Below are 15,874 nucleotides of genomic sequence, written 5' to 3' on the forward strand. Positions count from 1 at the left end.
CCTCCGGCCTCGAGGAGCTAGGAGTCGAAGCTGGCCTGATCCCGAGATACGCCAAGATCTTCTTCGTGTTGGGCTTGGCCGCCTTAATCAGCGACTTCCACCTTGTTTGTTCTATTTGCTCGGTGTCGCCAACTTTCATCCAGTCAATAGTCTGTTGACTATCAGCAACCAACGCGACAGTGTTCTCAACGGCAACCTTCATATTTTCGTGGCGCACCTTCAGTCCAAGGTCTTCCGATGTATTGAACATCTTGGCAAGGTTGAGGAAAGTTGCAGGCTCCTCTTTCTTCGGGAAGAAGTAGGGGAACAATGCAGACAACACTGCGTTAGCATTCGACACACCTTCGCGAATCTCGGACCCATGAAGCTCCAGATAGGAAAGTGCGTCAAGGACGGGGTCATTGACGAGATTCGTCAGATCAAAATCCTGGTTTGTTTGGGCTGTCAAGGAAACAAAGCATTAGTGAAAAGACAAGAATTCAACGATTCCCATAAAAACGAAGAGATCGGCAAACTTGCGAAAGTGCGGCGACTACGAGTTTTCAGGCGCTTGAGGATTCCTTCTTCACGAGAAGCTTGCGCAGCCTTGTGCTCATCTAAGGCAGTTGTAGCATCCTCAAGTTTTCTCTGCAATTCCTCGACACCAGCGGCTTTTGCCTTAGCTTCGTCAGCTTCGGCCTGGGCTTTGCTAGCAGCGAGGTCGGCTTTCTTGCGAGCCGCCTCACTTTGCTCAAGTTTTCGAGCAAGAGTGTCGGCGCGTTTGTTGGCCTCGGCAAGTTTCTCTGTCGAGATATGAAAAAGAGAGCGAATAAAGATTAAAAATCGCGACAAGCAACGAAGTAAAAAATCAAGGAAAAACGGCAAGTGTAAAAGTCGTTACCTTCGGCTCTACTAGCATATTCACGGTACCCAATAAATTGGGAACCGATGCGGAGAAGATCCTTGATCATAGGCTGTTCAAGGAGAACATAGCAAGAGAAACATCGGCATGAAAAAGAGAAGGTGTAGGAAAACAAAATAAGGAAAATATAGATGTCGACAAGCTTACATCATCTAGGAGAAGAGTCGACGAACTGCCCAACTGAGGGCAGGTTCAACAATCTTTTCAACCCTTGTCCTTTTTGGTGAAGGAGCAAGGGGGCTTGATGGTGGAGTAGTGGTGACGACGTTTTGTTGAGGAGGCGACGTTTCATCTCCTTCAACTAGCGTGTCTGAGACAAGTACAGTACGTGACGTGCTTGTTCGAGGAGCCACGTCAGTAACTGGTACTTCTTCCTCATCACTATTGAACAAAAAATCGACAGTATAAAAAGCAAGACAAGATAAATATTTCGAGTACAAAAAAAGGGGAGAGATAAAGTCGACTTACGAGCGATGAGGGATTCAACATAAGGATCATAAGCTGCCTTCGGATGAGAAGGAACAACTTCTTCAGCCTTAGAAGTGCCGAGAATCCTCGGCATCGGTCCTTTTCCTTTTGTTCCTTGGAGAAACAGCGAGGAGGAAGGGATTCGGTCGATTCACCGGCCTCGGACTCAACTTCTTTTTCATGAGAAGCCGCAGATTTGTGAGAACCCGCGACTTCACTTTCGGGAATAGAAGAACCTTGAATATCTTCGGCAATGATGGCTCTGTTCTTCGACTTCTCCACCCTCAGGGAAGAGGAGGAAGGGAAGTCATAGTAGGATGGTCCTGTAAAAAATAGAAACCAAAGGAAAATTAAAGAGATGACAATACAATGAGATGCGAGAAAAAAGTGCGCAACAAGATAAAAATTCGGAAAGACAAAATACCTCGGGGAGTGGATTGGTGGAGCTGTATGGTTCCACGCGACAAGAGGAAGGAGCTGGATCTTTGCCCGGGCGAGAAAGTCTTCGAACCAACTTCTCCAAGTCCTTGGTGGAAAGGTCACCGGAGATTACTGTTGGCGTCATTTTTACCGAGTACGTCCAAAGGGGATTTTTGCGAGCCTGCAGAGGCTGCACTCTAATCCTAAGGAAGTAGGCAGTGATTTGAACACCAGACAGCTCTTTGCCTCGAGTGTTTTGAAGCTGACGGATGCGAGACATGAGTGCCTCTGTCGCCTTTTTCTCTTCCTCAGAAGCTTCGGCATCCCAGGAGCGGCGACGCTGAATTTTGGCATTTCCGTCGAAAGGAATTATGTTGTGCTCAACGGAGTTGGCGCTTTCTTCGTGAATGTAGAGCCACTTTTTGCGCCATCCTTGGACAGAATCGGGGAACTTGACATCGAAATAGTCGGCATCGGTACGAACACGGATAACAACGCCACCTATGTTATAAGTGACGTTGTGGGAGCCATTGCGGCGAATGCGAGAAAATGCGCTTCCAAAGAGCCCAATTGGGAGCGACTCCAAGGAAGCATTCGCAAAGGGTGATAAAAATAGAAATATGAAGGATGGAATTGGGGGTCAGATGGTGCAGCTGAATCCCATAAACGAAAAGAAGGCCGCGGAGGAAATCGTGGATTGGAGGCGAAAGGCCGCGGATTAGATGGTCAACAAAACTAACCCGGTACTCCATTGGAGGATTGGGGTAGCTTTCTTCGCTAGGAAAGCGGATGGCGTCCTCCTTCTTCATAAGGCCGAGCCTCTTCCGCATGTTGGTATCTTGGTTGGAGATTTTCGATCTCTCCCACTCAAGATCCTCGGCGGCCATCTTGGATTCCGGAGTGTTGTGGCGAGTTAGGCGCGCGCGCGGTGGCATCAACGGCAATGGGCAGAGCAATGTATTCGAGTGCGGAAAATCGGAGAGAGTTGGGCGCGGGGGAAGTTTTGCGAAGAGGAACAGGTGAGCGGCGCAAGCGAGGGATGAACGGAGGTTGAAGAAAGGTTTATATAAGAATTGGGTGAAGCGAGTGTGCCGTTGGATGAGGAAATCGTGTGGTGAGAATAGATCTTCTAGATACAAGGGCAAAAAAGTATTTTTCTCGAGATAGGCGTTACCGTACGTGCGCCAGAAAAAGCGGAGGACGTGTGTCCCCCACTTGCACGACGTGTCAACGTGGTGGGAACGATGGACCCACAAGGCAGAAAAAACTCGACCATTAATAGAGTTGAAGAAAATTTGACAAGGGAAAATATGTCGACAAGAAAAATAAAAGGAGAATGGCGACGAGGATAAGTTATTTGCATACTTCGGGAGCCTTTGGTCAGAAACAAGTTTTTGCCCAAATGCTCGGGGGCTACTTCGAAAAAAGTAAAGTTTCGACTATGGCAAATATAGAAATTGTGGGAGCCTACAACCAAGCACAAGTTCTTGGCTGTAGCCTCGGGGGCTACTCCCATCGGGAGCGCTGTTCGCGCACCCGATAGATAAAAAAAGAAGAGAAAGAATATCGGGAGATAATGGCAATATAGCGACAAGGTGGACTAAAATGTTGAGCCTACAACCAAGCACAAGTTCTTGGCTGTAGCCTCGGGAGCTACTCCCATCGGGAACGCTGTTCGCGTGCCCGATGAAATATAAAAAGGAAAAAGAAAGAAAGATAGAACAGACAAGAGAGTATATTTCGAGTTATAATTAACTCTACATATACTCCCATCGGGAGATTAATATAAGTCATATTTGACTCGATAAAATGTGCCATTCCAACAGCCGGAAAAGCACTCGACAATATATTCTCGGAACGCCAAAGTTGCGATCAATTTCTGAATGCCGCAAATTTGCGAAGGTAAGACCCCGGATCTATTCTGCTGGGCGTGGCATCGCCGAAGACTGCGCTCTGCTACTTTTATCCGTGTCAACGAGATACGAAGAAAAATCCTAACGGACGCGTTAGGTACTCGATAAATTTGGTCGGGACTCGACGGAATGGTAAGACCTTAAGCGGCACATGTCGAAGTTTGCACCGGTATCCCGAGATCATGTCCGGGGACGTGATCTTGAAGTAGGTTTTTGCGGATTGCCACTAGAGCAGTTAACTAGTACCTGATCCGTCAGATGAACTAGCCCCAACTACCAATATCCCTGTACAATATAGAAATTTATATAAAGAAATATAGAAAAGTTTACATTGTGGAGTAAGAATAAGCAGTGGAGATTTTCCCAGATTCTACGATTCAAGCAAAATCTCGGGGGCTACTGACATAGGCATCCCAAATGGGCCTGCCAAAGATAGTACCCGGGGTTTATCGAAGGCCCACTACCCGAAGAATAAGAAGGTTCGAGAGCCCAAGATATGTTAAGGAAAGTAGAATTGTAATAGGAAGTGTTGTTTGTAAATCTGGCGGGATGAGTTAGAAACCGTCCCGGACTACGTAACTTGTACAAAACGAAACCCTCGGCTCCACCTCTTATATAAAGGGGGAGTCGAGGGACGAGGAGATCATCGAATCATTGTACGCAAACCCTAGTTTTCATAATCGTCGAGTACTTTTCGGCTGAAACCTTCGAGATCTACTTGCCCTCTACTTCTAACTAAACCCTAGCCTACAATCCATAGGCATTGATAAGTTAATCCCTTGTCAACAACACATACACACAAATATTTGGTACAAAACCAAACATGCAAAGGGGCAAGTAACTTACAATAAATATGATGAGTTGAAGTATAAGTTACCGCAAGGAGGAACATTGGATATAAGATATAGATGATAATTGTTATGACTTGGCTTGGTCAAAATATAATATATGAAGATCCCTTAATTCTTCATGAAGTAGCCAAATCTCCAATGACCTCCAATTGTACCTATTGATCAAGTTTGAGATTGTTGGTCCCCAACCAAGTTGGGTCCTAAGAGATTAGTCACAATAGGCTTGGCAACCCAAATGGTTCTTTTCTTGAAACCACTTTGAGTTCCAACAAACTTGGCAAACACATTGCCATCCATATCCTTCCCTAGAGAATAATCATTATCAACAATTATAGGGTTAGATAAGGTACCACCTAAGCAAGAAGAAGCAAAGTGCCCCTTCTCACGACATAAGTAGCAAGTGTTCCCCTTTCTCCTCTTTATTGATTTCTTCTCTTGGGGAACAATATCTTGATTCTTCTTGGGAAGTGCCCTATCTTCAACTTGAGGTCGAGCATGAGCTTGACCTTGACCTTGTGGCCGTTTCCCTTGTTGTTTCTCACTCAAGTGCTTTCTTCTTCAATGGGCATGATCTAACATGATGCCCTTCAACCTTGCACTTGAAGCAAACCAACTTGGCCGGATCCTTGACTTTGTCTTGGCCCTTCTTCTTGTTGCTCTTGCTCTTGGACTTGTTCTTGTTATTGGAGTTGAATCCAAGTCCACTTTTGTCATTGGGGGATTGTTGCACACTTAGCATCTTGTCAAGTGCGGATTTCCCTTCATGACGCTTTTCCAAGTCTTTCTTCAAAGAAAGGACTTGAGCCTCGAGCTCTTTTATTTCCTCTACATGGTTAGTAGAAATACAAGTACTAGAGGAAGTAGAAGCTTCATTGTTAGAGCAACAAGGCAAAGTGAGTAATCCAACACAAGGTGTATCACTAGTTTGACTAGATGGATTACAAGGACTAGCACATGGCAATGTAACATTTGTAGTATAGATTGTGCTAACATCCATATGAGGCTCACAAGATGTTACCTTAGTGATACTTGCCTCATGAGCTAACTTTAGCCCATCATAGGAAATTAGAAGATCATCATGAGAGCTTGAGAGCTTTTTATGACTTTCTTCCAATTCCCTATAATTGCTAGTTAGCAACTCAAGTTGAGCCCTTAGCTCAACATTCTCCTTTAAGGTCGATGCTTCACAAGAATTAGAGTTAGTAGCACAAGCATCAACAATAGTTTTCTCATTTTCATGCATATAGGATTCAATTTTTTGTGTAAGCATGAAATTAGCATGCTTCTCATCTTTTAGCTCATGCTTGAGGAGAGTGAATCTCATTTCCCCATTTTCAACATGGGACTCCAACTCCACTATGGTTTCCCTATATTTATTCAAGGTATCCATAGAGTGTTCGAGATAAGCACGAGCTTCTTTATTACCACGAAGAGAAGCATATACCATTCCCATATCATGCACCAAGATATTATGTTCTTCATCATTATCATCATCATCACTCTCATCATTAGAGGATGTGTTAGGAGTCAAAGTAGGAGATACCTTTGGTCCATTTGCCATAAGGCACATGTGCATACCGGAGGATGAAGATGAAGATATTCTTGAATCCTCATTTGAAATCATGTCTTGATCCATAGAGTATTCGGTTTCCTCTACAATGTTAGTCAACAAGCAACTAGAGGAAATAGAAACATTTTGATTATGGAAGCAAGACAAGGCAAGCATATCCTCATGAGATCTATGTAAGCAATTTACACATGATATGCAAGGACTATCAACACAAGCATGTAGATTATTTTCAATGCAAGATGTGTTTAAGTCCAAAGAGGAAACATTGCAATGAGATAGAGATGAAGAGTCATCACTATTGAGCACAATATCAACATTGCAATTTCCCTCACCACTCACCATATCATTACCTTGTGTCTTGCAACACGTTGGTGAAGTGGAAGAAGATGATGACTCATCACGGCCGGAGGTGGAAGCAACTTGGAGCTCTTCATGATGTGAAGAAGAAGAGAGCTCCTCGGAGTTACCACCGACCAAATGAGAAGTGGATCCACCAAACATTTCCTTAAGCTTGATCCACATCTCATGAGACGATTTTCGCTTTATATATATCAAGAACCTACGAAAATCGGGTCTCAAAGAGAATAAAAGCTCATTAGATACTTGAGCTTCAAGATGTAAGTTTTTCTCATCCTCTAAAGATAGATTTTGAGAATCCATCGGAGGAGAAAAACCGACATCTAGAAATTGCTCTATATGTGGACACAAGGTCCGAAGCTTACAAAGCAAGCAATTTCTCCACAAAAGATAATTTGTGCCATTAAAGACAATTGTGTCATTGTGCACTAAATTACTAGCCGACATCTTTACTCTCAAGGCGGTGAAGCCTAAAACAAGGAGAGACCTTGCTCTGATACCAATTGAAAGATCGAGATGTCGCCTAGAGGGGGGGTGAATAGGCAATTACAAACTCTTGCGGATTTGTCTTGTATGAATGCGGAATTAAACTATCGTTTAGTTTACAAGCACAAACCCTAAATATGCTAAGCTCAACTAAGTGTAACAATAGCAACTAGAGCTAAGCAAGATAGGCACAAGATATATGTAGCACAAGTGATAGCAAGATATATGTACTTCAAGCACGATGGCTATCACAAGGAAAGAGAGCTCGGGTATAGAAATAACCGAGGCACGCGGAGACGAGGATGTATTCCCGTGTTCCCTTGCTTTGCAACAAGGTACGTCACGTTTGGAGGAGTGGAGGTCCCACGAAGGATTCCCCGCGCCACGAAGGCTCACCCTATTCTCCGAACCACACCCACGAAGGATAATGGCCCTTTCCTTATGGTTAGCTTTTCCTCCGCTCCGGAGATGGCAAGCTCCACAACCACTTCACAAGCTCCACGAAGGAGAAGCCCGGGCCTCTTCACAATCTTCTTGAAGAGATCACCGGAGCACCAATCACCAAGCCAACTAGGAGGTCACCCTCCAAGAGTAACAAGCTCACGGTCTCTCACTCGAACAAATCGTGGTGGAGAGCTCAACACTATGCAATGATGCAAAGCAAGAACACCGGAGGTGTTCAAGTCCTTCACACTCAAATCCCACCAAAGCAACGAATGCTAGGATGAGATTGGAGAGGAAGAACAAGGGGAAAGTCAACCAAAGACTCCAAGATCTAGATCCCAAGAGATTCCCTCACTTAGAGAAGAAACGGTTTGGTGGAAGTGTAGATCTAGATCTCCTCTCTCAAATCCTCAAATATGAGCAAGAATGGTTGGAGGAATCAAGGGGGAGAGCAAGTTCTTCAAATAGCAACAATGGAGGTGAGAGAATGGGAAGAACTATTTGCTCAAGGTGGAAGAAGGGCTATTTATAGCATGGGAGCAAATATAACCGTTGGGGAAAAAGAACCATTAAAAACGTAGGAAAAACGGCCAGAAAAACGGCCCAGCCGGCTGCCAGGCCGGTCGACCGGAGCAGCAGCCGGCCAGGCCGGTCAGCAGCCCGGTCGGACCGGCCCAGCAACCGGACTGGGCTGCAGCCGCGCTGGGCGGCGGACAAGCAAGGGGCGCGCGGGGGTGGGCAGCCCAGCTGGGCGAGGCAGGCGGCGGGCGAGCGGGCCGCATGGCCAGCGGCGGCCCAGAAGCGCGCGTGCGGCCAGGAGGGTAGGCCGCGGGCGGCGGCGGCCGTGTGGGCCGAGCGGCGGTGAGCGGCCCAGTGGCGCGCGGGCGAGCGAGCGGCCGAGGCCCCGGTCGGACCGGGCGCGTGCCGGGCGAGCCGGTCACGGACCGGGCCTGCGACCGGACTTGGGCCAAAAGGCCCCGGGAGGCGGCCCGGATGGCACCGGAGCCAGGTCCGGTCGGGACCGGGTGGGCCGGTGGCCGGTCCGGTCAGACCGGCCGGTCCGCTGGCACTTTTCTTCTTTTTCCTTTTACCCTTTTTCCTTTTTCCTTTTTCTTTAATAACTAATGCTCCCGAACTCCGAATCGCATGAAACCAATTTTGTTTGGAAGATAACAACAAATGCTATCTTATGGAAAGTGAAAAACCAAGAATCTGTAGGAGGGGATTTTATCATGAATATAAAAGGTAGAACCTTATATCATGAATAACCGAGTAAAATCACCCAACCTCGAAAACGCAATAGAAGATGCATGTGAACTCCGTTTTCGATGAACTTGGGCTTGTTGTAAAGCTAGCAACAAGCTCAAGAACCTCACACCGAGAAATACCAAGAAGCAATAAGAATATGCAACGCATGCAAGGATTGAGCTCCCTAAGACGATGTGATCAAGTTACCCAACCGAAAGCCCCTCTTAATAGTGCGGCTATCTATCCTATAATCCGGTCTCCCATCAACCACCTCGAGACCGGTAAAAGGAAAACCTATCAAGGTCATACCTTTGCCTTGCGCATCCCGCTTGATCTTGATGATAACTCTTCAAGCTTCACTCAAGCCGGAATGCCTTACTTGATCAATGTTGCTTCGTGAAGACTCACAAATACTCCCCCATACACTATGATGGGAAAGCCACATTGATGCACATCTTCACATGTCCATTATCACCAAATGGACGGCAAGCTTCAAGCATGTGATTCACTCAAGATGCTCATCTTGAACTTGCCCAACTCAACCTTGTATCTTCTCATACTCACATAAGATAGAGCATGGCTAATATTGAGTTCCACATAAGAACTCCATCTTCATTTCTTCTTCTTGATCATATCACATATATATCTTCATAACGATGATCTTGATGCCAATACACAAGGTATACCTTTATCTTCATGGCATCCATACTTGAATCCAACACATGGAGAGCAAGTAGTACCTATGGAATATTCCTTCATATAAACTCAATGAAAACATTAGTCCATAGAGGTTGTCATTAATTACCAAAACCACACATAGGGGCAATGTACCCTTACAATATTTTCATTTTACAAGTGTCAAAAAAAAATTCAAACAAATTTGTGGGTGTTTCCAAGATGCGAGTTTACATTTTCTAGAATTTCCATAAATTTTTTTGCGAATTGAATTTCCATAATCAAATTTGGAATATACAAGGAGAAACAAAAAAAAAAGATAAATTGTATGAAATAAGGTACAATATCACTGGATATGCACTCGAATAGTATAGATCGGTCGTTGGCCGTTCAATGTTTGGACGCCTATATGGGAACACAGAGGAGGCGCACAAGATGATCTAGGTTTTTGGTGACTCTTTCCCAGTTGGTATGTCCCACCTCTGGTGACCCTTGGAGGTGCTGGAGGTGTGGCGGGCCACGAGCTCTCACCGGCAGGATGTTTCCGTCTTTTTTTGTAGTTTCAGTATTTTCTTTGGGGTGGTAAGGCGGCGACGATATCCTAAAGTCAGAATAAAGTCATCCTCGCTCTATCATCGCTCCAATGGTATGTTTAGCTCCAAAGGAGGGCATGTGAAGTTGTGTGTCCAGTGGATCCTCTGAGATTTTTTTTTCATGGTCATTGTTATGGTTTCCAGGTATGGCTCTTCTCATATACGGTTCTCATCAGCTTATCGATGGTTGTTGATCTGGTGCTCAGGGCCTTTAGGTTATTAGCAGGACGACTTCCTGTATGTCTACTACGACAAGCTTTGCATGGCTCCGATGATGGAGGAATGAGGGCGGTGGCACGATTTCGATTTGTTTCAGCGCTTGTAGTCATCGCTATATGGTTTAACAACCTATTTGTAATTTTTACTACTTTGTACTGTTGTTGATGATTAATAATATACGTGTTCACCTTTTTGCAAAAAAAACTGCCTTCGTTTCCCTAAAAAAACTTGTTTCCATTTTCCGAGGAAGAGGGAAAACCAATTCACCTCAAACACTCCCTCTTCACCGTCGCCATGCCACTAGAAACCCCACCGCACTCACACCCAGCCCCTAAGTTTCTTCCTTACATCCACCTTCGTACCCAAGAGTCTCGTCACCGATGGCTACTGTGATGTTCCTTCCTCACATGTGATGTCGCCGTCGTAGCGTCATCGCTGTCGCATGCTCAGCTAGTCGCTCGTCCCTTGCCCTAGTCGTCTTAATGGTTGCAACTTGTCATCTTCCTCTTCTCTGATCGCTCATCGCTAACAGGGTGTGAGCGTTGCATCGATAACCGACACAATGAGTGTCAAATAAGATTTGCAATTTTAGGTTTAATCTATTCTGACAAGGGTACTTTTTTTTTAGCATACTGAAAAGGGTACTTGCACGATTTTTTTCAACCTAGGGGAAATTTTTCCGGCCTAGTAGACACTTTATTTGCTCAACCTCTCAAGTACAGCCCAGACTTTCGTGCTCGGCCCAGCCTACCTAGTAGCCCACACAGCTCAGCTCACACTCTAACTAGCCCATTTCTAGCATCGAAGTGAACGACCACGATACGATGGCGTCTTTCTGCCGCTCCGCCGCCGCCGCGGCCAGGTCGGCGGCTTTCCGGTCGAGATCCCGCATCACGAATCCGTTCCCGGCGACAAGGTCGCCCGTCGCCGCTCCGCGGCTCCGCAGGTCGCTCCAGAGTACTCAAATCCTCGTGCTGTCTCGCCACTAAACTAGGTCTCTCGCGATTCGCGAAGCTGTTCTGAGAGGTTTTTTCTCGCTCCATCTCTCAGGTCCGCGGTGAAGGTGCTCGCGGGCGCGGAGTCGCTGATGCCTCTCCACAGCGCGGTAGCGGGCGCGCGGTTGCGCTCGTGCATCGCGGCCGACTCGTCCTGCTGGAGCTGCCTCTCCCAAGGTGAAGCCTCTGCAGCCACTTCTTTGTTTTCTACGGTTCAAATGTGCAATCATGCTAGGCTAATTCTCTGTACTTGTGTTAATGATTGATTTTCTAGTGTCTAAAGCTGGAATTGTAATGCTATTTTTTGCTGAGAGACGAGTCAGTTAAAATCGCAAGTTCTAGGATATGATGCTCCAGCGTTGAAAAAAATAACAGATATGACGTGAGTTCATAAGAAACATCATCACATTGGTCCAAACTTGAGGCAGAGTTGTTTGGGGTTATCAGTTTATGTATTCTAATAGATTCTATTGGCTCTGGAGAGCATTGTCATGCTTGTTGCTGGTAAATTGCATGTTTAATACTGTAGAACATTTATGTCTCTCTGTCTGTGTGTGCGCTATGTTTTTTGTATTTAACAAACTGAGAAGATACAAATGCCCAAGCACTATTGTTTGTTAGCAAGTTGAGGATTCAAGAACAGGTGTTTGGTGTATTGTCTTTAGCTGGATATGTGTAGCGTTTTGTTGTCTACTTTTGTTTGTTTCTTGCATAAGAGCCTTAACCAAACGTGTACAGCTTTTCATTGTATGTTGGAGATGGCAAGATTGCAAAATTGTTGTCATTTTTTATTCTAAAATTGTGTTTTAGATTTTAGAAGTTCAAGCTTCAACATGTTTAAATCTATTCAATTTGGCTGTATGCAAACCATACTGCCTTTTTTACTTTTACCATGAAATATGTTTTTCCTAACCTTATATTTTTGCTTATTTACACGAGTATAAAAGTATATGTTGTGTAATGATCAAAAGCAGATCTTAGCATGATACAAAAACTAGAGGGGGTAGCTTTGAATATATTGGATCAATTACTTGTTTTTAACTTGCAGTTTCACCATTCTCATTTCTGTTTTGGTAATCATCCTGCTAGGTTTGATCAAGCGCATCTGATCATGGCTAGGAGTATAATGTTAAAGGGCATGGATCACGTGCTCCTGTAATCCTGTTTCAAGATATTTTCTTTCCGCCTAAAGACTAGCGCCTGCCAGTTTGTGTATTAATCAAATTTGTTGAAAAAGTTGAAGAACTAATATGTTCACGACCTATTCAGAACTATTGTTAATTTCTCTCTATCAGTAACAGACTTATCTCAGTTTTCTTAACAGTGTTTGTTTTGTGGACACCTTGCTTCATAACACCAGATGATACTACACTGTTAATCATTTCCCAACCTTGCAAGTATTAGTATATTGGGTTGTTTGTGTGCTTTTGGATTATCTTAAGTGTGCCATTCCTACAAAACAGAAGTATCGACATATTACAAAAACCCAGGTCAAAGTTGTGCCGTGGTGGACATGTTTACAGTTTCTTTTGGTTACTGTTCTTCATTTGCTGTTTTCTGATATATTCAGTAAGGAGCATTTGTCCTTTTTCTTCTCTTCTCACTTAGCTTTGTTCTTTTGTTTTGAAACAACACATTAGACTTTGCTCTACCTCGGTGACAAAGACTGAAGGGACGTGGGCATCCTACTTGGAACAACACTCAGAGATCTTGTTTTCCTGTTATAGATGCTCGGCTTGGCGAGTCCACAGCTACAGAGATACTGAACTTTGTTTGGTGACTCGGTGTTCGGGTGCACTCTTTTTTTAATTTGTAGCAATTCCTGGAGGAGGCTGAAATGTCACTTTTACTATACTAACCGTGCCTCTTTTGCCTAATCTGAAAATGTGTTTCGTTCTTCTTCATGAAGACAAAAGTTGAGTTTGATTCCTCATCCTGATCACACTTCACCTGATCTGTTGTTCTTTTCCTAAAAATGAAATCTCATGCTGACAGGACATATTATTTTGCTGCCGGCTTGCAATCATTATGTCAGTGGTTTTGCTTAGTTAAGTTGGCAGACTGGACCAGGTCCTATGCGTTGTTTTCTATTTGGCCGGCTCATCTTTGTCTGGTATATATGTTACTTTGCCGGCCTACCTGTCATCACATCCAGTCCATGACGCGTCCAAATTTCTCCAATTAGGGAAGCAAGGACGCAGTATACTACTTAAGAAGCGAGTTGATACATTCGCTACTTGCTACCTTCCAATTCCACCATTTGCCAAACTGCCAATAGTGTGCTCCGGCACCAGCGGCGATGGCCGAGATCACATCGAGAACCACCTATGCTCTTCTCATCATCTTCTTCGCTTGTTGCCTCCTTCCTAGCGTTGTTCCCTTGTCCTTTGACTACCCAAGTTTCGGCTCAGATGACCAGAGGGCCATCAGAATTGAAGGTGACGCCTCCTTCAGTGTCGGCCGCCTCGATATTAGCGTGAACGAAGTAGGTAGCATCCATGGGAGCAAAGGTCGTGTGTCGTACAGCGCACAGCCCATGGTGCTCTGGGATGAGCAAACGGGTGAAGTGGCAAGCTTCAGCACACGCTTCTCCTTTGTCATCAAGGCAAAGAACATCAGCAAAAAGGGGTGCGGCATGGCATTCTTCCTCGCAAGCTACCCGTCAAGCCTACCGACTGTGTCGTCGGCTTATTACAACCTCGGCCTCACCAACCTAAGGGACGGCGCCGTAGCGACAGGCGACAGCCGGTTCGTGGCGGTGGAGTTCGACACCCTCAGTGAGGCCCAGGTATCAGACCCCAACAGAACTTTGGATCACATCGGCATTGACGTGAACTCGTTAATATCGGTGAATACCTCAGACTTACCGAGCTTCAGCCTCGACGGGACCATGAACGCCACAATCCAGTATGACAACATCTCAAGTATCATGGCTGTGACACTATTGCTTGGTGATGGTCGAAATTCGAACTACAGCGTTAGCTCCAAGGTTGATCTCAAGAATGCATTGCCTGCGCAAGTCTCTATTGGTTTCTCGGCGTCGACGGCAGCATCCATTGAGCTGCATCAGCTTCTTTCTTGGCACTTCAACTCGTCGCTGGAACTTAAGACGGCACCGGTGGTAGCACCGCCTGTACAATCAGCAGCCTCCTCGGGAACCTCCAGTTCCGGAGTTATAGCGGGAGCTGCCGCTGGGGCATCACTTTTCCTCGTGGCTCTCTTCACCGTTTCAGCCTTGCTGGTGCGTCGTCATCGGAACAAGAAGAAGCAGGAGGCAGAGGGGAAGGATATGGACTCGGAAGGCGAGGTGGTCATGGAGATGGAGCTGGGGACGGGGCCAAAGAGGTTCCCGTATCGGCAACTCGTCAATGCGACAAGGAACTTCGCAGCAGAGGAGAAGCTCGGGCAAGGTGGCTTCGGTGCAGTGTACAGAGGCCACCTGAGGGAGCTTGGCCTCTCGGTGGCCATAAAGCGGTTCTCCAAGGACTCTTCTATGCAAGGGAGAAAGGAGTACTCGTCGGAGATCAACGTCATCAGCCGTCTGCGTCACCGGAATCTGGTGCAGCTCCTCGGCTGGTGCGACAACCATGACGAGCTCCTGCTGGTCTACGAGCTCATGCCCAACCGCAGCCTCGACATCCATCTCCACGGCAAGGGCACCTTCTTGACATGGGCAATGAGGTGCGTAAGAACATCTTAGTTGCACTGTACTACCAAACGTGAACTTGGCAAATATATACGTAGGACATTCGAGCTCATGAATGGATGTCAATTTGCAACAGGATGAAGATAGTGCTCGATCTTGGCTCTTCGCTGCTCTACCTCCACGAGGAATGGGACCAGTGTGTGGTGCACCGCGACATCAAGCCGAGCAACGTGATGCTGGACGAGTCCTTCGGCGCCAAGCTAGGCGACTTCGGGCTCGCGAGGTTCATCGACCACACCGTCGGGCTGAAGACGATGACCGTGGTATCGGGGACGCCGGGCTACGTGGACCCGCAGTGCCTGATCACAAGCCGTGCCAGCTCCGAGTCTGACATATACAGCTTCGGCGTGGTCCTGCTGGAGGTGGCGTGCGGGACGAAGCCGATGAGCACGCTGGACAAGAAGAGAGGCGTCTTCCGGCTGGCGGAGTGGGTCTGGGACCTTTACGGCCAGGGAGGCGTTCTCGAAGCTGTCGACCAACGGCTGGACGGCCACTACGACAAAGCGGAGGCGGAGCGCGTGATGGTCGTAGGGCTATGGTGCGCGCACCCGGACCCGAGCGCGCGGCCATCCATCAGAACGGCCATGGCCACGCTGCACTCGAAGGATGCCAAGCAGCTGCCCTTGCTGCCGTCCAAGATGCCCGTGCCGACCTATGCGCCGCCAATGGCCCCGTGGGACGGGCAGTCGTCGTCGTCTTCTGCAGGGATGTCGACGTCCACCGTGACGCGATCATCAACGACGAGCGGCTTCACGGGGCCACAGCCAGTCGTGATGCCCAGGGCCTGAGCACCGGCTTGGGCCATGTCGAGATCGTCGGGGCTTTCGGCTGGTCAGGTTCTTCTTGGATCTTCACGTCCAGATAGCCCTGCTCGAGGCCAGCAGCGGCAACTACTATGATGGAGAACAGATGGACTGATTGTTTTGCTCTGCAACATTAATATTTGCGTTAGGATGATTCTCTTTTTGGTGGCCATGTTCCTGGGATGGATGTCTGAAATGTCCTCCTCTTTGTGTTATATTATACTG

The 15,874-nt window shown here is 46.6% G+C and overlaps 2 protein-coding genes across 2 annotated transcripts; both read left to right on the plus strand.

Moving 5' to 3' along the window:
- Positions 1-10,969: 10,969 nt before the first annotated feature.
- Positions 10,970-12,587, plus strand: LOC124655250 (protein NONRESPONDING TO OXYLIPINS 2, mitochondrial-like). The gene is made up of 3 exons (XM_047194177.1): positions 10,970-11,091; positions 11,196-11,317; positions 12,230-12,587. Exons 1-3 carry the CDS (start codon positions 10,970-10,972, stop codon positions 12,247-12,249), a joined length of 264 nt encoding a protein of 87 aa, XP_047050133.1. The 3' UTR covers positions 12,250-12,587.
- An 812-nt stretch (positions 12,588-13,399) lies between these two features.
- On the plus strand, positions 13,400-15,634 carry LOC124683200 (L-type lectin-domain containing receptor kinase IX.1-like). Its single transcript, XM_047217762.1, has 2 exons — positions 13,400-14,821; positions 14,923-15,634. The coding sequence occupies exons 1-2, from the start codon at positions 13,440-13,442 to the stop codon at positions 15,632-15,634; spliced, it is 2,094 nt and encodes a 697-aa protein (XP_047073718.1). The 5' UTR covers positions 13,400-13,439.
- The last annotated feature ends 240 nt before the right edge of the window (positions 15,635-15,874 follow it).

Source organism: Lolium rigidum, chromosome 1 (assembly GCF_022539505.1).
Source record: "Lolium rigidum isolate FL_2022 chromosome 1, APGP_CSIRO_Lrig_0.1, whole genome shotgun sequence".
Taxonomy (NCBI): Eukaryota; Viridiplantae; Streptophyta; class Magnoliopsida; order Poales; family Poaceae; genus Lolium; species Lolium rigidum.